The sequence below is a fragment of the Taeniopygia guttata genome, chromosome 3 (genome assembly GCF_048771995.1).
Source record: "Taeniopygia guttata chromosome 3, bTaeGut7.mat, whole genome shotgun sequence".
Taxonomy (NCBI): domain Eukaryota; kingdom Metazoa; phylum Chordata; class Aves; order Passeriformes; family Estrildidae; genus Taeniopygia; species Taeniopygia guttata.
This window is the reverse complement of record NC_133027.1, coordinates 108,214,185-108,236,022: the sequence shown is the minus strand read 5'-3', so window position 1 is coordinate 108,236,022 and position 21,838 is coordinate 108,214,185. Positions and strand designations below refer to the sequence as shown.

At 40.5% G+C, this 21,838-nt stretch overlaps 1 protein-coding gene and 1 long non-coding RNA gene across 3 annotated transcripts in view; one reads left to right on the top strand and one right to left on the bottom strand.

Moving 5' to 3' along the window:
• PLB1 (phospholipase B1) overlaps positions 1-21,838 on the top strand; it is a 109,907-nt gene that overhangs the window by 35,126 nt on the left and 52,943 nt on the right. For both annotated transcript variants that reach the window (XM_072927604.1, XM_030269190.4), the window contains exons 26-44: positions 880-961; positions 1,558-1,662; positions 2,305-2,400; positions 2,832-2,903; positions 3,431-3,490; positions 3,889-3,949; positions 4,669-4,727; positions 6,532-6,599; positions 7,552-7,595; positions 8,810-8,918; positions 12,656-12,707; positions 12,846-12,926; positions 14,019-14,084; positions 14,537-14,637; positions 15,443-15,524; positions 15,956-16,060; positions 17,767-17,862; positions 18,953-19,024; positions 20,615-20,686. In XM_072927604.1, coding sequence (XP_072783705.1) covers positions 880-961; positions 1,558-1,662; positions 2,305-2,400; positions 2,832-2,903; positions 3,431-3,490; positions 3,889-3,949; positions 4,669-4,727; positions 6,532-6,599; positions 7,552-7,595; positions 8,810-8,918; positions 12,656-12,707; positions 12,846-12,926; positions 14,019-14,084; positions 14,537-14,637; positions 15,443-15,524; positions 15,956-16,060; positions 17,767-17,862; positions 18,953-19,024; positions 20,615-20,686 — 1,483 coding nt within the window. The remainder of the gene's footprint in view (positions 1-879; positions 962-1,557; positions 1,663-2,304; positions 2,401-2,831; positions 2,904-3,430; positions 3,491-3,888; positions 3,950-4,668; positions 4,728-6,531; positions 6,600-7,551; positions 7,596-8,809; positions 8,919-12,655; positions 12,708-12,845; positions 12,927-14,018; positions 14,085-14,536; positions 14,638-15,442; positions 15,525-15,955; positions 16,061-17,766; positions 17,863-18,952; positions 19,025-20,614; positions 20,687-21,838) is intronic.
• On the bottom strand, positions 6,433-14,617 carry LOC140683818 (uncharacterized). The gene is made up of 3 exons (XR_012055339.1): positions 14,530-14,617; positions 12,039-12,172; positions 6,433-6,647 (listed from the first exon to the last, which is right to left on the bottom strand). It is a non-coding gene; the product is annotated as an uncharacterized lncRNA (long non-coding RNA).

Sequence of the window (21,838 nt, the reverse complement as noted above, 5' to 3'; positions counted from 1 at the left end):
CAGCAACACGGGGACAAAACAAGGACTGTGAGCAAGAAAATCATGGGTCAAAATAAAATCTAGGAAGCCACTTACCAAGTATCATTGCAGGCAAAACAGACCTGGTTTGGGGAACTTAGTTGTATTTGTTTTCCATGAGCATAAACATTTATTTACTGATTCTGGTATTGGGAAATGAATGAAAAAAGAAGTTGAGCAGCTAAAGCACCTGTCCTCCCTCCTTCTCAGGTTCAACTTTTCTCCAAGCATCTCTCCCCCCAGCCTTGTTACTGCTGCAGGGTACCCTCAGGCATGGCTTGGGGTCTGCATCTGGGATCTCTCTGCCACTCCTCCCTGCTCATTCTTGTCCTGTGCTCCAGCAGGAGTGCTACACTCCTGTGCATCCACAGGCTGTGGTTCCTTCCAGGAGTGCCTGTTCTGCTCTGGAGCACCTTTCCTTGTTCCTGCTATTGTTCTCTCCTCTCTCTCTGGTGCTTTCTGCCTGTTCTCAGGTAGGTTTTCACACAGACACCACTAGCTTGGCTGAGAGGCTCAGCCATACCCTGTGGTTGGTTTGCTGGAGCTGTGTCCAGAATAGGCAGCTCTGGCTCCTCCTCACAGAGATCACTCCTGCTGCTGAAACCTTGCCATGGGCACACAGTGTGGTTTTTGCTTGCGTGGAAGCTTTTTCTCACTTTCTGTTCATTCATTTATCCCTAATAAATGTGTTTCTGCTCAAGAATTTGGGCTATGACGAAACTTAGGGGTGAGAGGTAATGCTCTCATTCAATGGCCTTTTAAAGAAATCCCTCTCAGAGCTTTTAATCCCTCAGCTTGTCAGCTGGGAAGCAAGAGGGAAAAAGGAAGAACAAATCTCAGTGCCACGCTCTTATCTCACAGGACACTGTGCCCTTGTGTCATAAACCCTAAGAACGATTCCAATGAGTTAAAGAAGTTGATCTACTTTAACAGAATGTATCAGGTAAGGCACATTGCATTTGTTAGAAGTTTAAGGTCATCCTTCTGTTGATCAAGGGACCACAGGTGGGCTAATTTAAAAGTAGGGGACAGTTTTCACTCATTCTAATGACATATTTGTAGTTGTGATTAAAAAAAAAAAAGTAGGATCAGGATCTTTACAATTCTGTTTCACTAAACCAGCAAAACAGATGAGAAGAATAATTGTTACAGAGCCACAGGAAATAGAGTATGTCAGAGTGTCAGCAGTTTTCTGATCAGTTATGTTATTGAAAATCAGGTTCAGTCAAACAACATGGTAACTCAGGAACAAGTATTCAGGCACAGCGTGTCAGCCAAACCAAAAATACTTTGATGGTTCTGGAAGGACATATTTGTGCAAAAAACCTTATCCCTGAGCAGGCTAGCAGTCCTTGTGTGGGGTGTCTCAAAAAGGCAGGATGGTGTATCAAAAAGGCAGCTGGGTTGGCTGCCTGGCACAAGCTGAAAACCTTCTGCAGGAGGGAAGGGCAACCCCTGGGTGAGGTGTAGCAGGATGGAACATCTTGATGAGCTGAACACAGAAGAAGGAACCATGACAACTTTTCTTTGACTCTTTAGGAGGGAACCCGCCAGTTAGTGGAGAGTGGAAGGTATGACACGAAGGATGATTTCACAGTGGTTATGCAGCCATTTATGACTAATATGGAAATGCCAAAAACACAGGTAAAACTAACAAGAAAACCACACCTACATTAAATCCTGGTGCAATGTCACTGACTTGTCAAAATTGTTTTAGCTGTTAATGTAGCTAGCAGTTTCCTGACATAGTAATTAATTATTATGTTCAGTTGCCATCGAAAATTGCATGAAATGTTTGTGGAATATGATATACTGGGCAACAGGAATGCAGACCTTGATTTGGGACACTGCAATTGGACAGCCATGAAGTAGATATTTAAGGTCAAAATCATCAGGGAGCACTTGCTCTACATTCCCTATACATCAAGTCCTTTACAGAACTTTGGTAAATGACTTTTAGTATGAAAACTCATATGTTTCAAAGGACTGTAATGTGTAAATCTCAAGGGAAATAAAGAACACAATTGATATCTGCGCCTAGGTATTCTGTTCTCAGAGTCACAGTGGTTTGTATTCCTCATTACTTTGGGAATAGTGTATTAAAGAGTTTTAAAAGGCTTCTCAGTTCTGAGTAACTAACTTTCCTTGGCCTGGTTTAATTCTGTTTGCCTCAGAGGCCTTTGCAGATACTTTGTTTAGAAGTCTGCTGGGTTATATCACTAGAAGAGAGAAGACAGCTTGTTGCATATTTGCTGCCTCTGTAACAGCACCTATCTTGTTTTCCAGGAGGGATGGCCAGATGATTCATATTTTGCCCCAGACTGTTTCCACTTCAGCCAAAAGTCTCATTCCCAGGCTGCACGTGCTTTGTGGAACAACATGGTAAGATTTTTAAAGGTTGTATTGCTCTCTCCTTGTTCACTTCATCCTGCCCTTGGCAGCAAAAGCTCCCCCCACCGAGATCAGCTAGGTAGCCAGATCTTTTCTGAATTGTGTTTACAAAGGAAAAGAGTGATCATATGAAGAAAGGTCACCTGAATTGTTAAAGCAGTCATATCAAAGCAATAAATCTCGGGGTATGGTACAGCTGGGTGTGTCTGGGCTGTATCTCAGGAAGATGACGCCTGCCAGGCACATTGACCACAGGCCACATTCCAGGTGTAAGGGAATTAGCCTCTTCAGCACACAAGGAATCAGTGCATGGGGCAGCTGCAGTTGTCTTGCTGTGCTGCAGAAGTGATTTCTAATGACTGGCAGCACAGCATCACCCATTGCTCTCTGGTACTCATCTGTGCATCCCCTTTTCCCCCCAGCTGGAGCCTGTAGGGGAGAAGACAGATAGTCAGAGCATGGATGATGAGCTTGTCCTCAAATGTCCATCTGAGGTAAGTTACAAGGGTGTCTGTGTTTATGTGGAGGTGCTGGGAGTGGCTGGGGGTCTGGGAGCCTTTACCCAGTGCCTGGAGCTCTGGCTCTGTGAGGGTGATCTGCTCCTCCCCACACAGTTTGTGCCATTGCCACCAAGAGCAGCATGAGTGCCCACCCAGGAGAGGATGGGGGGTAAGCAGGAGTCAGCTTCCTCAGAGTCACACATCACAGGTGGCCAAAACACAAGGGAAGGGTGTTTGGCCTACCTAACCAAGCCCAACAAGTATCCACACTGAATGGCAAAGCTTCACAGGGTCCTGAGCGTATTCTCTGACTTCTGTTATAAAAATATAACCCAGATTTACACTGTTGTTACACAGATTTTTTAAAAGGCCATTTATTTATTTATTTATTTATTTTTAATCCCTGTGTCTTATTTGCATCAAGCTGCTAATCATCTACAGGCATCTGAGAGCTGAAGTTTGGGGAATGGAAATCTCTGTGTGTTCCTCTGTTGCTTTGCATTGATTGCCTTGTTTTGTAGGCTGAGCCATTCCTGAGGACATATAAGAACAGTAATTACACATACCCTAACCAAACTCCAGTAAGTGTCAACATCACCATCCCGCTGTTACTCTGCTGTATCTGTTCCTGTATGGTAACCAAATGAGTTATGTTCTGCAGCACACAGGAAATCAGTCTTTGGCCAGAGGGGTTTGGGAAACTGAGTGCATGGCAGGGAGCAGGGAGCTACTCTCTGAGTTAGACAAAATGCATCAGAAAACACCTGTAAGAACATGTGCTTAAACATGTGTAGTACATATGCTGCACTCTTCTGAGCAATACTGAATCTGACTACTGAATTGAGCAACCAAGACCTGTCTAGTTAATTACATGCTAAAGAGGCTCCAGTTTATCCACCTGGCCTCTGCTGGGAAGATCCTAGTTTCTACTGACTGTATTTGGTAGCCAAATGCTCTTCAGCTTTCTTTTTCTCTTTAGAATTATGGAAGCCAGTTGCCATGTGAGGACAGGTCTCCATCCTCCCCTCCTGCAACTTCAGGTAGTCTTGCCTGTTTTATGTTAAGAAGTTGAATTACCTTCAGCTGTCCTTCAAGATGAATGTTAATTTTTGGCTGAAATGGTTGCTGTACTGTGAAAAACATTGCTCAGAAAGGATGTCATGTTTTTCATTAGCTGCCCAACAGATACAATGCCACATTGTCATGCAAGGTAGCATTCTAACTAAGTAGCTTCACTGAACTTGCTGCCAGTGGAGAACTTCAAAATAACTTGTGATGAAATCCAGATTTGAGTGCTGACATAGTTTATAAGCTATTCCACCTAAATATCATGGAAAGAAACTGGAAATACAGCTTCATTCATGTTAGTCTGGAATCTAGCAGGATTTGGTTTTTCAAATGACTTCATGTTGTCTTTTCCTTAGTCTTTCAAAGTCTTTAATGTGCTGCTCCTGCTTTGTGTAGTTCTGCATTGTTTCACATTCACTTTGGTGCTGGATGTTGATTGCCACTATTGTTATTTGTTCCTTGCTCTCCTGTCTTTTTGGAAGGGACGTTAACCACTGAAAAACTGAATAATGTGCATATGTTGGTGCTACATTCACAGGAGATGAGCTGAAAAGAGCTTCTGATTTATCACTTGGGTATTGAAAAAACAATGTGACAGAGAATCACAATGACAATGGCATATTTCACATACACAGGGAGAAAAAAAAATCTATTTCCTAACCAGGTCCAGCTGTATCTCTTTCCTTTGCAGTGCATTCCCTAAAGCCAGCTGATGTGAGAATTGTAGCAGCCCTTGGGGATTCTTTGACGGTGAGAAGATGGTGTTTTTACTTTGTTTTCTCTTGGTAAAACTACAAACATATGCCTGCTCCAGTGGAGGGGAAATAGCTATTGCACCCAGAAGCAAAGATCTGTTCATTCATGGATTACAATAGATCTAGCAGCTAGGTTAGGAAGGAAGGTGTCAGTCTTCCAACACTCCATTCTCCAGTTATTCATATGCTTTTGAACTCAGGCAAAAACACAGGCAAATCCTTTAAAGAGGTGCCTAGGTAGTTTGCTGGGCTGGAGGCAGAGGAGATCAGATGTTGTTGAAATGAATGGGACCTAGCACAAGGCTTAGGTTACTGTGCATTTCAGGGTTTTTTTTGTTCTGCATAGGAATGGACTGATGAGCCTGTTTTTCAGCCTCAGTTCTTTCAGGAACAGAATGCAGAAGTGGTTTTGGATAATAGCATTTTAATCATTTTAGCATTAATGAAATAAGGAAGTATGGGGTGAGAGCCCTCTGACTTAATATGTTTCAGAAGATATTCAGTCATTTTATTGTGCTTCTTTTAACTCCTAACTGGTTTCTTGATCACGATACAGTTCTTGCTGCTGATGATTATCTTTGGTAGTCAAGAAGGAATATGTTTCAAAATCCTGACATCCCATATTCCAGTTATGCCTTTCTGCCTTATGTTTTCATACTGGTCAAAGATTGAAATTCTACAGCCAGTCAAAGGAAACACTGGACAGAAAGATGTAATTGGATCATAGGTTTCTCATATTCTGAGCCTTAACAACAAACACATTGTGTGTACAAACCGTGAGCCCTTCACAACTCTCTGGCAGACATGGTGCTACAACTCCTACACGCAGGAGGCTACTGAAATAAATAGAAGCACTTTGATGTAAACCCGCAGTATTAACAAATCAAATATATTCTGTATATGGTTGTGGTTGTTGTATTGTAATATCTAGGGCCCTGCAGGGTTTCTGCTTCTAAGTATAGTCTGTAGGAACTGGGACTAAAATCTGCTCTCATAGAACATGCAGTGATGTATTGCTGTCTCAGAGCTGCACTTGGCCTGTGCACAGTTATTCTGAGCACCAATCTTCTGTTATTTCAATAAAGTTTATACATAGAAGAAAATGTACTATTGTGGTTTAATCTAAGGTAGCAGACAATAGCTGCTTAGTACTGTACTCAAGTACTAACATGCACTGAGATTTAGAATAAAACTATACAATCACAGCTGTCAGGAACTCTGCTTCTGAATTCTGGAGGTGTTTTAGGAGGGGTGTAGTTGCTAGCTTGCCTCTTTCTTCAGGGTTAAGTGTAGAAAGTGCTTCCTCCTTGCTCTAGTTCTGATATAAATCTTTCAATTTAGCACAACGGTTTTCAAACTGATATATATGAGTTATGGTGCTTCTTTCTGATACATGCTTATTTTCTCTGCTGTGTTCATGCAGTGTTTCATATCATTAGCCATTTTGTGTGTTCAATTGAGATTTTCATCACTGTTGACTAATGCAACCATAAAACTGTTATTTAGCTCATCTAGACCCATGTCTTTGTTCCACAGCTCCATCATACATTTGGTGTGTCATATATACAATATGATGCTTTTAAATAATTATGAAAGGTATTGTTGTGTCCTTCAGGAGAAAGGTTTGGGAAAAGTCAGATGCCTTTTAAAACTTTGGAAGACATAAATTCAATTAAAAAGTAAATAAAGCAACTATGTAATTCTATTTAAATTAGCAAATTGTATTTGTTTATGTATTTGTATCATTGCATTAGTAACAGTGCTTTAATTTTATTTGGTTAATGAAAAATAATGTCCAGGCTGGTTCAGGAATTGCCTCAGATACCCTCCAGGATGTGATCACTCAATACCGGGGACTGTCTTGGAGGTAAGTCTTCAGCCAAGGTGATGAAGAGATGTGTTTTAGGTCTTTCAGCTGTCAGAAAGTTGAAAAAAAGGTTACTTCTCAGACTAGCATTTCTTAAAGGTGTATCAAGATTTTGCCATAAGGGTAGCTTTACAGAAAATATTTTCAGCAGTGGATTTTAAGCAAGCTTTCTGATCTCTCCCATGCTTTCATTTTTGGCTGCCTGCAACAGTTTGTATTTTTATGTTGGGATGTCAGGTTGGAAATCTACAAAACAAGTCAGAACTGGTTGGTCTTAGGACTTCTCAAAGTTTTCTATTTCTGAACTTTTTGTAGTGTCATGGAAAATTGTTTCTTTGGCCAGAGAACTTTGCCACATATAGCAACACACAGTCATAAAAGACTAAATTGTTTTGCTGCTGTGATGTAGCTCTGTTGATGTTGACTGAAGCAGTTCTGTGCTGTACTAATGCCTCTGTGTAAGCTGGAGTGTGGCCTCAGAATGTCCTGTTAACACAAAAGCTGAAGAAATATATCCCTGTGCAGAAAGCAGGAGTGAGGAGCTACTGCTGAAGTTCTCTTATCACTCAAGGGCTGTCTGTGTTTGGTGTTGCCTTAGAGGGGCTTCATGAGGCTGGAATGGACCTCAAAGTTGACCTTTTAATCTGCAGTACTTAAGTATGAATTAAGTATTTGAGTATGAAGCTATGTCAGGCATTTTTCTGCCGCTTGATAGATGATTGACTGTACCCCTGTACATCTGCAAGAGCATTAAATCCTTCTGACAAGTATCTTCACTACTGAAACCTCACCTGTTCTCCCCAACAGCACTTCCACTTCTGTCATCTCCATGGATTCTGATAGAATTAAGAACCCTTTGCTTTTCCCCATGATGTGTAGCAGGTTTTCACTTTGTTTATTGCCTTTGTCCAGATAAGAGGTGAGTGACTGGAATTTTTCTTTTTCATTTTAGTATTGGAGGAGATGAGTCGTTGGAGAACGTGACTACTCTACCTAGTAAGTAAATGGTTTGCTAGATATAAATGGCAAGATTGAGGAGATGCAATGGACTAATTTCTGGTAGATTTATAGAGAGTTTTTAAGTATCTCAAAGCTGCTTTAGTGTAATTAACAAGAACTACCTTTGAAAGAAACAGTATGCTACGATTAAGAAATAAAAAGTTGCCTTCATCAGTGAAGCTGAGAACAGATAGAAATTCCCATACTTTCTTTTCTCTCTCCTTTTTCAACTCTTTGGTGAGTATTATTTGAATTTCTAAATAACCTTGCTATGTCTGTGCTCATGACGTACTTAACATTTGCTTTTAAGAAATATTCCATCACAATTTTTCCGAAAGAAATATTTGCATAGAGTAGGCCTCTTTGGTAAATAACGCTGCCTACTGATACATGTAACCTGAAGAGAATAATTTTAACTTTCTCTTCACTGAAACCTGGAACTTTACATAGCTCAGTCTATTGTTAATGTAGAGCTACTCGACTTTCAGTTTGGATCAGCTGCAGTAATAAACTTCTATTCAAAGAGGGCCAGTAAACTGTTCTTTTTGTGTTGGCCATTATTTAAGTAGAATGTAACAGGAATATAATTAGAATAAGCAATTAATTGATTCATTTTGTCCTGTTACATTTGATAAAGCCCTCTGTAAAATGTGGTTAAACTTGGTCTTTGAGATTGAAGTAGATTTTATGGTTTACAATGTGGCCATGTTCACTCTCAGCTGTAAATTACTCTGCCAACTTCCTTTTGGAAGCTGCTATGGAGAACATGGTGGAACTTCATCAGAGCCATACACCTGAGGCTTTGTTCTTCACATTTGTCAGTAGTATGAGATTTTGCACAACAGTGAAGCAGGCCCAGATGCTTTAGGTGAAAACCAACTCCAGCTGGGCTGAAGGACCTTTCAAACTCGCTTCACAAAGTCAACGTCGTATGACTGATAATTTTATTTTAGGCTTTAACCAGTACAAGATGAGAGAGAACTGCACACAGTAGACCCCAGTCTTAGCTGCTGGTGCCAGTGCAGGCACTGCAAGCGCATTGCTGGGTGACCCCTCTCCCCCCTGCTTGGTGAATCCACCACGGCTGACTGGCAGTGGCAGCAGCTGTGCTGTCAGAGGAAACCTGTGGCAGTGCTGGTGTGTTCTTCTAGTCCCCGCAGGCAGGGAGCAGCTGGAGTCTTTTTGCCTTCATTGCCACCTCTGTTTTTCAGACATCTTTCGAGAGTTCGATGTTACAATCATGGGCTACTCAACTGGTACTGGGAGTGAGAATGATTCCAATGCATTCCTTAACCAGGCAGTTCCTGGAGCACTGGCTGAGTATGTAGCTTTTTGTTTTACATTTGTAGGTGATGGATGCTTCATCTAATTGCCTTTCAACTGTCTCATGTGCTGTCACAACTTGTTCTGAAGAGCAAGCAGAACCAGTTGAGTTAGAGTGGAAATTGGCTCAAAACACTTTAAACGTACGGGTTTAATTCATTGCTGAACTTTCAAATGAAACTAACAGTCCTCATTATGAAATCCACAAACAAGAAACTGGCAGAAACAGTTGAGAGGTTTCTACTCTTCCTGTTCAACATCTATTCATTTATCTATTTATCAGTTAGTAAATCTGATAATGTGAATGTTTGTAGAAATTGAACATGTAATGAATTGATAAGAGAAACTAGGAGTAAAACAGGATGAAGTCTTATGTAATTCTGGCCTCACATTTCTGGATTAGCAAGCAGGAAAGGACAGGAGAGAGATGGGGAAAAAGCCAGTCTAGGATCTTAAGAAAAGAGAATTACTAATGGTCATCCATGGGGTTTGGTGCATTGCAGACCTGGTGCAGTTGGAGCCAGTTCTGCCAACATAATAGGGATTGTAATGTCTTGCAGTCACCTGAATTTGGCTCTTTGCTCTTAGTCACACCTGGGAAGCTGCATGAGTTGAGCTTTGCTATATTGCTTATCCTAGAAATCCCTGGATACTTATTCAAAGTCAGTGCTGTTTAATTAACAAAACAGATGGCTGCTTGAACTCAGGCACAGAACCTGGCAGACCATGCCCGGATTTGACATTGTGAATTGCTATTACCCAGACCTTAATTTGTTTGTTTAAAGAAAAATTCATCTTGCTTCCCAAAGGAGTCTCAGAAGTGAAGTTCAGAAGCCAAGAGAGGTGTTTGTGTTTGCTGTATCTAAACAAAGATTATTAGGATTTATCAGGTTTTTCTTATTGCTCTCCTGTAGACCCTGTGTAACTTCTGACTCATTCTGGTAATCTCAGTAAATACTTGGATTTCCTGACAGAAATAGAGTGCTAGGTCCCCTGCTATATCCTACAGCCCCAACAGAACTGAAAGAAGGCATTTTTGTATTTGGTGGTGACCAAATGTAAATGTGTATGTCAGTGAAATGCACATCAGCCATCAGTGAGAATTTATTAATATACTATATGCAGCATATATCCAGATTACCTCCAGCTTTTGCTTGTTGCATGAAAGAATGAGAGAGGTGCCTGTCTCATATTCTTTATCAGCCAAATCCTAAAAAAGGCTTTTTGGTCTGGTGGGAGTACTTGAAGCAGGATACACAACATCTTAAGTCATAATGGTGACTTAGGGCAGCTTGTGTCAGCAGCTGAGGCATTGCTATTAAATAGCTATTTGTCAGCTGTTTGAAATGTGTTGATGGATGCAAATCTAATGAAAATTGCTGATTTCATCAATACCAATTAGTTTTCTTACTTTCCCTACAAGTGACTAGACTGGATAAACATGATGAAATTGAGCTGTCTGTGTTTTGTAGCCATGTTTTGTAAACATTCAGCAAGAAGACATAGACAACAATCATGCCAGATTTCTGCTTGTCTTCTGTTGTTTTTCTGTCTTATAACTCTCTGCAGAAAGTTGTGCAAAAAGTCCTGCAAAATACCATTCTTGAGCTCTCAAATACTTCTTTTGGGGTTCTGTCCTATAATGTTTTGGTTCTTGATGTACCTGAGAAGATTAATTCATCCTAGTCAAGTACTGAAATGTATTGCAATGTATGGAAATGTTTCTCCTGCTTTAGGTGTTTGACCCTGGAATGATAATGCAATTCAACATTTATTCTTCATCAGCCAAAACCATCCATTTTCCAGTGATTCACAGGGCAAAAAAAGTCCACCAGCTAATGCTGGTATTTAAGAATTGATACCTGGGCTGTCTTGCTTTATGGTTATCTGGAAAGTGCTTTCCAGAGGTCTTGGGACATTTCTGAAATCAGATAATTTTGCAGCCTTACCAGCTTATAGAACCAGGTGTAAGGGTTTCTTAAAATTAAATCCATGGCTGCTTTGAAGAGCTCTTTATTGAACTAGATGAAAAGGTAATAATGCAGGTCTCATACAGCAAAATGTTCCTAAGACTATCTGCATTCATTGCCAAAGTGTTTAAGTACATGATAGAGTTAAGGATAGATCTGAATAATGTAGCTGAAGCAGAGCTTGGCTGAGGTCTCTGATTTCATGTGGGGAAATAAAAAAAAGGAGGTTTAGAATTTAAGAGAGAGAGGAGAAAACAGGTGACAGGAATTGTGAATATCTGTATTTCCCATTAGCAAACTGTTTCCATTGGTCAAGATGTAAATTTGGTTGAAACTGCTGTTCTAGGATGGATCATTGCTGGCACTATTTCATTTAAGATATTATTGGATCTTGCTGACTGCATTGGCTCAGGATGCATCAGCACCTCACTGACTGTATGAGAAATCAAATATGCTGTGGACTGTCAGATCAATAAATGGTGTTTTCCTCTGTGCCAATATTGCAGACAATGCCTAGCTTAGGGGTTTCCACAGTAAGAACAGAAGGAAACTGTGACCACTTGTGGCTTGTGATAGCTTTGGGATATAAATAAGTAGGTTATGACATTGTACAAGGGTACTGGTGATAAGAACTACTACGTGCACACAGTGTCTGTGTCACAAGTAGATGTATGACAGGGCTCATTCCTCAGTAGATGCTCCCATGCCAGTGTTAGATCAGTATTCAACTGGACAAGGGTGGTGAGAGACCTCTTTTTTTCCTACAGTAAACAAAGCATTGCAAAGGGGAGCTAAATTCTGGTTGCCAAACAAAACAAGTGTCATGCTTATTAATGTCAGCTGACATGCTCCCAGAAATGATAGACAGCCAGTGTCTTTAACAAGAGCCTGGAGGGAGATGCAGCTCATTCTGAGCCACAGACTTGCCTGGAAGGTCAATGCTTCCTGACCCCATTGTCTTCTCTTCATATTTGAAGACCAATCTGTCAGGGCAGCCAAACAAAGCTGAAGCACTCAGCCTAGGTAATTCAAAACTCATTGCACTTTAGAATACCTATCTATCTAATCTAATCTAGCCTATCTATCTATCTATCCTATCTATCTGTATATATATATGTACAGAAAAAAAGAGAATGAGAATGCTCACCTGGCTGTTGGAACACAGCAAGGCTGTCATCTTAATTTCTCTGAGTAGTCTTGAAGGTTTCTTGGATTTTTAAATACCCTGGGAAAGTTGTGTACACAGAGCTGTTTCACATAGTTATGTACTGTAGGTGCAGGCTGCAGAAATGAGAAGGGTGTGCACAGTGAGCTCTGAAACCTATGTTTTTCAGGTACATGTTGCTCAAGAGGTCAGATAAGTATTGGGACTGGGGATTCCTGTGTTTTAGTCTACAAGGAATAGGTTGATAGCAGCCTAGCTCTGCAGAGTCCCTCTGCTTACAACTGTTACCATATTTGGCTTTTTAGCTGTTTTGGGAGCTACGCACTGCAATAGGAGCTGAACTTGCAGTTCCAGATTAATTACTGATCTTGAGTAAAATCTGTATTCATCAATAATATAGTATAATCAAGTTTGATTTGATGTTGATTTTATTACCAAGATGTGAACCTGTAATTTGATCACAGCAACATGAGTATTGTACTGCGTCCTCACTCAACCCTTCTGATATCTGTCAACTTGATTTAAGATGTCTGAAGCGTGGTAATGTTGATCTCTCAACATGGGTGTTACTTTCACTCACTAGTTCTCCTTCTTTCCAGGCACTTGCCAGCCCAAGCAAGAAGGCTTGTGAGTCTTATGAAAACTGATCAGGTAAGTTGTCTGGGACTCCTTCAAACTTACAGCATGAATAGGTGTTGCTTCACACAGCAGATCCACCTGCAATGACACCATGTGCATATCACAAAGGTAAAGAAATTCAGACTTGTGATTTTCTTCTTTATTGCACAGAGAATTGACTTCAGTGCTGACTGGAAGCTCATAACAGTGCATATTGGAGCCAACGATCTGTGCATCTATTGCAAAAACCCTGTGAGTAGTGACACTGGTTATCTCAAACTGTGGTGGCAGTGTAGAAACACCTCAAGGGAAATCATAAAGCCTTCACAGAGATAACATGAGTAATAAATGGGCTGCTGTATGTTTTGACAGGGGTTGTTGCTGGCAATACCCTGATATAAAAAGCTGCCAGCAGCAGAGTAGGATGGTTTTGTTTTCTCTGGCTTACTCCAGGATAAGAGCCACTGCTTTGACTACTGTTTTTTGACCATAAGCAAAAAATGGAAGGGAAGAAATGCCTCACTCCTCTGATGTGGTAACTGCTCTGCTGCTAGCTTGGCCTCTTTAGATATCCAAGAATGGCAGTGGCAGTTCAAAGCAGTGTAACCCCACAATTGTCACCACGCTGTAACTCTGTGGGGAGGTGCTAGGAACTGGTGAGGTGTATATGTAAGGGAAATTGCTGCAGTGCTCAGGCTTATTTGAATGTTATGCTTCTCTGGATTGTGGAGAAGCCTTTAGGGCTGCCATAAGGAGGTCATGGGAGTTGAGTGGGCAGGCAACAGGGAGAGGCCACCTTTCACTGCCAGCTCTCACTCTCTTGCCTTTAATACGCTCACTTACGAGCATTTTCAATTCTCCTGCAATCCCTTGTGCTTGAGAAATGTGCTTCTTCTGCAGGAGCCTTGCTTGGCATCTTTGTTGCTGCTGCCAAGTTTTATAGCCTTATTTATAGCTATGACCTTGACTAGCAATGATTTCACATTATTTTATGAGAGCTTATCAGCTGCCTGTGAGCATGCTTGTGGCTGCTTGGTTTATGCTGTTCAGCATGCATTCAGATTGGGGCCCTTCCTGCATTTTTACATGAAGGGCCCAGTGGATTTGGTTAAATGTGCTGCTACTCAACAAGGTTTATTTTAAATCCAAAATTTCACCAAGCCTCCCTATGTTTTGGATTAATTGCTATGTTTTAAATCCCCAGTCTCTAGAAAGAAGCAAGAACATTTCACTGACCACTGTGTTGTAGGGCAGAAAAGGAAGTGAATTCGTGCGATTCTCCAGCCTCCCAACCTAAATTCCTTGTGTCTCCATTTGACAGTAAATCTTTTCTGTTTCTATCAGGATCACTACTCAGCTCAGAATTACATCAAAAGGATTCAAGAAACTCTTGATATTCTGCATAAGGAGGCAAGTACTGTGAAGTTATCCCAGCATTCTAGCTCACACTGAGACATGACTGACTGATGCTAGCTCTTCTGTTTGATTTTTTGGGTTTTGTTGGGGGTTTTGTTGGGGTTTTTTTTGGGGTTTTTTTTTGGTTTTTTTTTTTGTTTTTTTTTTGCATTCTAGTACCAAACATATGCTGCTGCCTTGTACAAAAAACCATTTTCTTTTGTCTTGGCCATCTGCAGTAGTGAGATACAGTCTGAAATGACAGATAGTAACATCAAGCTGTGGTATGGGAGAAGGATCAAAAGCTGAGTTGGGGGAGACTGGTGGAGGATTTGTGGCTTTTTCATTAGTTTTAATTTTCTTAATCTTCCAGTGGTGGAGAAAGGGAAGTGGTGTCAAATGGCTGGACTTTGGGGTAAAATAAATGCACTGTGGGCTGTGTAGCCAAAATCTGACTTACCTTTCAGGTTCCAAAAGCTCTGGTGAGTCTGGTTGATGTGGAGGACATCACCGCTCTGAGACCTTTATTTGTGGACCCTTCAGTTCGGTGCCCCACTTACATGGCAGAGTAAGGCTGGTTTGGCTTCCTTTTGTCTTGTTGATGTTCTTATTCTGTGCTTCTCTTGTAATTTGAACTGATGTTTAAAGGCAGCAGCACAGTCCTGTGGAATTCCTTCCCATGCAGTGCTGACATCACCCTGCCTGATGGCATTTCCTTCTCTGGCTTTGACCTGTTTTCCATATCTAGAACTGTACATAATGTACTCCTCAAAGGCCGGGGTTAAAGTTACTGAAACAGGGTTCTTCAAGATGGGGTTGAAGTGCACAAACATTTAGATTTGCAGGAACATGATGTTTTTGGGGAGTAGACAGGTTTCCCCTACTTTCAGAGGCTTTAGTGCAATGGGTAATTTGCATTCTTTGCTGATGTTAGAGAGAAATTTTCTGTCTTGGGGATGCAGAAGGAATTGTTAGTTGGAAAGGTGCCAGTTCAGAAGTAAAGCAGGCAGTACATTTCAAAGTACTGTTTTCTAGTTCCCCAGGGGCTCTGGTGTGCACCTCTGTCAGTCTGCAGGGCCTTTGGATGCCAGGGTGAAAGTGATGAAAAATCTAGCCTCTGTGCAGTGTGCTCTACTTTGATAAATCTGGGTGTGAAACCAAAATTACTTAAAGTAGTATCATTCACGTGAGGAAGAAAATAAGGTTTGAAATTACAATAGCAAAGACAATAAGATGTTTTCACAAAAACGTGGTTGTACAGATTCCCTTATTACACCCATGTTGTGAGGGCATTGCATGACAGAAGGTGGTATCTGCATTATCAGGTGTTTAACTCTCTCTGTTCCTGTTTTCTCCTCTCACCTCCCCCACAGTTATCTGTGTAGCTGTGTTCTCTCAGAAGAAGAAAATTCAGAAAATTTAACAATGGTGAGGGAAGCCATCAAAGCTTACCAGGTATGACTATTAGGAATGGTACAGTTACTTTATTTCCAGTGGAGATGAGCTCTTGATTACCAAGCAACATATCATATCTGTATTTTACCTAAAATATGAACTCAGCAGGAGCTCATGTGATGCTATCCAAACCTTTCATGTGACCAAAACTAGCAGCAGAGGTCTTCAGAAAAATGTTTCCTAGTAGAGGTTAATTGGTGAGAGCTTAGTCACCAAAACCCTGTCCCTGACAAACACTTTCAACATTGTGTTCCAGCCTTCTCAGCCCTTTTGCAGCATCTCAGCCCTCTTGTGCCAGTGGCTGTGGCTATTTAAGTTCACAAGTAAAACTTCCTTTTGATTCCAGTGCTTTCAGAAAATGCTAACAAAGAAAATAGTTATGATGCAGGGATGTTGTTGAAGTATTGCTGGTGGTTTTTTGTTTCTTGCAGTTAGGCATTCAGAGTCTGATAGAGTCTGGCAGATATGACACTCATGAAAATTTCACAGTTGTCATCCAGCCCTTCCTCCAAAATCTGAAGCTTCCTCTTGATCAGGTATGATCTAAAGGTGATTTCTGCATTTAAAGGACTAAGGATGGGTATCTTACCTATAGAGACTATATTCAAAACAGTTTCACTTTGTTCTCTGCTTTTCTTATGAGAAGTTGATGATTTTTAGTACAGTACAACAGATTTCTTCATATAGTAAGTAGTTCTTAGTTTTACTTATTGTTCTGTCAATATCAATTACTGTTTTGGAAAATGAGTCAAAACTTGATTTAAGAGGTGTGTTTGTGTATGTTCTTTGAAGTACATAAATATTTTTCTTCCTGAAAATACAACATGATTAATAAAAGACCAAGTTATTAAGTTTCACTTCTTAAAGCAACATAGCTGCATTGCTCAGTGAAGACTATGGCATCAGCTCCCCTTTATGCCACATAACTTATTTTTCTGTGTCTGACAGAAAGGGAACTTTATGGATGATCTTGTGGAAGTAATTTTATGTAGTTCATATGTATCTGTTGATGTATATCTCAGTTCCTTGAATGGCAATTTCCAGTAAGCTGTAAATCTAGGAAAATATTCAAACTTTCACTAAAGCTGAAACTATTTTCATATGTACCTGGAGCTAAGAGGAGATGGAGTAAAATATTGAGCAGGGGTTCCTCTGGCATAATTGAACTGGACTGATTCTGAAAATGTTTGCAATAGCTGGTGAAAGTTTGAAAAGTTAAGGTGCTGCTATGGACAGAATTGCTTCACAGACCTCCTTTGTTTTGTTTGCATGAAGCTTTTGTTTGTGTGTGAAGATGGTGCCCATAAGAAGTCATCCCTAAGGTTTTTGGTACTGAGGGTAGGGAACGCAGAAATAAGAACAGAAGAAGCCAAATATTTACGAACTTTTTTTTTTTTTTTTGTAGTTTCACAAGCATTAGTTCAGATTTTAAGAAGTTCAGGATGCTTTTTCAATTTCTTATCTCACACAACATTCAGATGTGCCTGAACTGAAAACTCCGTCTCTAAACATGGCAGAAAATATGATGCAAATTTTGGTAGTAGTCCTCTAAAAAGCAAGTCCAACCACACTGAATAAAACCTGTTCAAGTTTTGAGGAAGAACTGCTCTGACCAAAAATAGTTGTTTCAGTCATGTGTGACCCTAATCTCAGGATTCATGTGACAGACAAATTTCCAGACTCCATTCCTCCAGATCCTCCAGTACCTGTATTAACCCTGTATTAAAGTACAGTTTTGTTTAGAAAGGAAAGTTTTGTATTATTGTATTTTGTATTAAAGTACAGTTTTGTTTAGAAAGCTCTGGTGTGCTTGGTCAGACTGGCTGCCTTCCATCAAACACTTATTTGTTTCTTGATCCTTTCAAAACTCACAGCTCTGCAGAAGGTACTGCAGAGCATAATGCTGCCTGTGGTTCCAGTTCTAATGACGACTGGAACCAGGGAGAGGAACTCATCCTTATTGCAGAACCTGAAGAGGAACTGCACCCATAATTGAAAATGGTGGTTTTGCTGCTTCTGGATAGATCTGCCCATGGAGGCACATAATCATCCCTAGCTAGGTGTTCATGGTAGTTCATGGGTCTGCTGAAGTACAGTTTGCACTGCCAGATAATCAGGAGCCTTTCTGCAATGGAGCAGAGAGAGCAAGTAACATGAATCTCTCTTTATGGTTCTGATTTGGCCAAATTGGAAGTATGGGGATTTTTCTATACTCAGATGTCCTTTATGTTTTTATTTGTAGGATGAGAAACCAGATGTCTCCTACTTTGCACCTGACTGCTTCCATCCAAGCCAGAAAGGCCATTCTCAACTTGCCAGGGCTCTGTGGAATACTGTGGTAAGGAGTCAGGCTCTGCATGCAGTGAGATCTTCACCTAGACCTGACAGCCATTAAAATATCTCTGTAATAAGCATTGCAATTAAGGCCTGAATAATGCTAGACCTTGTGTTTATCTTTCCTTAACTAGTTAAATACTCTCTAGCTTTGGCACTGCTCTCTGCCTAGAATCTCGTGGTTCTTTAAGTGTGTGGTGAGGAGAGGGGTGCTCCAAGTGCATGATCAGAGTGATTTTGTGACTTCAGGTCCTCTTCATCTGTTTTTATGCAAGGCAGGATAGCATTTAATAAGGATGATGCTTCTATGGGCTGTTATGGGAAACCACCAAATAAAGAATTGTAACTGCATCTGTCAATTTAAAAACTGATTACTTAGACATTTGTTTTAAATCCCTGTGTTGTTAATGTCTCATTAGGAATTAAAGTGGCTTTAATTCAGTTAAGTTTTACTACTTTTGGAAATGAGTTAAGCCAAATAAAGATGAGTCACTAAAGATTGCTTAAGCAAACCCATTTTACTTAGCATTGCAGTGCAGGAGTACCCAGCAGTCAGAGGCAGTATCTTGGATCCTGAATAGTAACTTCCATATACTTTGGATTAATGTTTTAACAGCTGACATGATTGCTTACAATCATCAAGCAGTACCTCTAATTAGATTTGGTACTACCTTCTACACATAAACAACCTTTTATTGGAGATGCCATCATGCAGCTTAGCTATAAAAAATTGGGGGACTCTTAATGTCTTTTGTGCAAGAGAAGAAAGTTTATGACCTTGCCTTCTGGCAAAATTCCAAGGTACTTCATGTGCCTGCGAAAATCCTCCAGGAGTTTAAACTGATCCACTGTAGCTTTCCACTTCCCATTTTAAGCTTCTTTCTAGAGCTGCTCTTTTGTTTTGCAGTTGCTATGTTCTTCTGGCAAGTACATGCATTTCAGCCTTGACTGTAAATCTAGGTCTGTAAATACAGGCACCTGTATATAGATTTGAAAGGTATATTTATGTTGGAGTTTTTAAAATTAGCATTGTTTTACAAAATTAAGATGAGCTGACATGGTTAAAAAATAGGTTCCTTTGTCTTTGTTTCTAGTTACAGCCTGTAGGCCAGAAAGCTGACTCGTTTGATTTCTCAGCTGACATCGTCCTTGGCTGTCCAGCTCAGGTAAACATACCCACATTTTGGAAGTTTGCTGTCAGGAGGCTGTACAGCTTGTGTGTACTGCAGAGAGCAGACATTTGGTGTATCTGGAATAAATTTACTTAAAGCTTTGTTGTCTGTTTACCTCTGAGTGAGCAGGTGTTCTTATATACCTGCACTGATGTCCCATGGCCATTCTGTTGTGCCATGAATACTGATTGACAACATGCTGATTTGTGTGTTTGCAGCTACAGCAGAGGTTGTTTTTTGTTGTTTGTGAAGTGCAGAGGCAGCTCAAGCAGCAAAAACAGAATACACTGCATTAACTTTCCCATCAGAATCAATGAGGTTTGGGCACCACAGCAGCTTTGAAAACCCAGAATCTGTCGTCTCTTGGCTTAGTGTCAGGTTGGCTTTCCTGGCCTGATCCTTAAGAGGAATACTTCAGAGACTTTGGAAGCTGCTTCTGCAGTTACAAAACAAGCTGCTGAACTTGCAGGACAGTTGCTAGGTACCAGCACGTGGAAATGACTGCTGCAGGCAGCAGGAACTGGCTCCCTTTCTTCAGCGCTTCCAACAAGAAGGTTGAAGAGCTGAACAGATCAGGGAGCTGAATTCTCTTAGTTCTGGAGGCAGGCATTCAAGTTATGCACAAGGCTTTTGTCCATACTCTGTCCATCCTGTCAGATGAGGAAAATCTGCTGAGTTATTAACCAGCATATTTCAGAAGTCCTCTGATTTGCTCAAACTGATCCTACTTCCTTTACCCAGCCTTCTTTCCAAGCAGCTTTAAATGAACTCAGCAACTTCTTCAGTGCCAAATAATGTGGATTTTATGCTTCTTTCCCTTCCTACACTCTTGTTCAAAGATGTTGCTTTTCAGAAGTAGGCAAAGAAAAGTTTTATATCCCTTGAAAAGATAATGGCCTTTTTTTCTTGCAGAAATGGTAAGCCTTTAGTAACCCTAAGTGCTATGAAAAGATCATTGATAGAAGTGCCAGTAGCCATGGAAAATTATTTGTTTTGAGGCAACCTTAACTACCATAAAAACCTGCCTTCTAATTTTAGTGCTTTTTAAGACTTCCTTATGCAGATGCTGGAGTTTCTCTTGATTGAGGTAAGTGAGCCTCCAGGTGAATTTTTTAGCCTGTATGATGTGCATGTCTTCCTGAATGCATGCTGCATTAATAGGGGACAAAAATAACAGTGAAATTTCTACAACCTCCCTTGGAGGGAAGAATGATCTTTTCAGTGAGCAATCTTTCATCTCCCTGCTGCTGACACAGAAGATATGCCCAGATTTGTCTAGACTCTATATCAGCATCTTTTGAAAAGGACTAAACTTCTAATAAAGTCTAATTTGGAATGCTAGGAGAGGAAGATATTAAAATGCAATTGGCATCTGGCATATGTAATTTTTGTCCCAAGGCACTAAAAATAAATTTTATCAGTTTTAAGGAAGAAGCACAGTTTTGAAGTCCAGATTCAAATTTTATAGTTTAGGCAATTTTTTTCTTGTTTATATGACACCTTGATATCACTTGCTATGGTTTGTGCCATGTGCTTATTGCCTAGTTTCTCTTATTTTTCTTATTTTGTTTTCTCTTTCTCCAGAACAGTCCCTTCCTGGGAACGAACAGGAATAGCAACTACACACCTGTGGATCCCACTAGAGAGCCAATAGAGGTAATTGTTGCACCTTTTGCTGCATTTTAGGCAAACTGTGTAAAGCTGCATCTCGTCTCTTAACACATCATCCTGAATTTATAGATTGTATAAACTATTACCAGTTTTTGGAAAGAGAATTCTGCCTTGCATTGTACTTTTCATTGTGTAAATAAATGTGTTCTTAAAAGCCAAACAAAATTAATTATATTAATGGTGCAATAGTATCAAAACTGTAACCAAAGTAAGTAACCTGGAATGCATAATTAATTCAGATAGCAAGTTACTCACAGTATGGAGAAACTATTTTAGAATCCTGACCCCCAGATAATCTGAGGAAGGTTTAGATACTCTCCTCTGGATGCATTGTTCTTCCTTACACTCAGGTAAGCTTAACCTGTAGAGGGCAGTCACCTTTACATATTGGATGTGTGACCCTATACAAAGGTGATAGGAATCCCATTTCAAAGAGACTTAATTTCCACCATGACTGAGCAGCTATCATAAGGCATATTCAATAAACTGCAGAAACAGATCTTGTGTGTAGGACCTGAAGAAATGGAGCAATTATTTGCTTGGCAGTCAAAATGGACTGGGCTAGTTTGACATACTGGGGGTGCTCGTGACTAACCCAGTTATCAAAATCTTTGTGTGCCATGGGGGTCACAAAGAACAGCAGTTATTCTCTTAGCAAGTCATAGTTTGCAGGACTGATATGGGATTTTTATCTGTAGAGCTAGAGTTATACTTTAATAGGTAATTCCACTGAATCTCAACAGCAACAACTTTTGAAGTGATAAAGGAAAGAAGTAGAGAGAAGGTAAAGCAAGACTTTCTGATCTAAAAATAAGTCTATCTGTCCTTTCTAGCCTCTGCAACCAGACTTTAGTGGTTGATAGTGAAGGATATTACAACATTTTTTGCAGGAACAGATGAATCTGTCGTGATGGTTTCTGAAGACCACTGGTCTATGTAGTTTTACTCTGGTAGAATTGTGCAGTCACAGAATAATTGGGGTTGGAAGGGACCTCAGGACATCCCTAGCCTGACCTCCTGTTTCCAGCAGGGCTGGCCTTTCAATCTGAGCACACAGCTGTCAATGCTCCTGCAAGGGCTGGCTGCTGTAACAATTTTAGTTTTCCCCTTGCTTCTTCTTGGCTAATATGGTTGCTT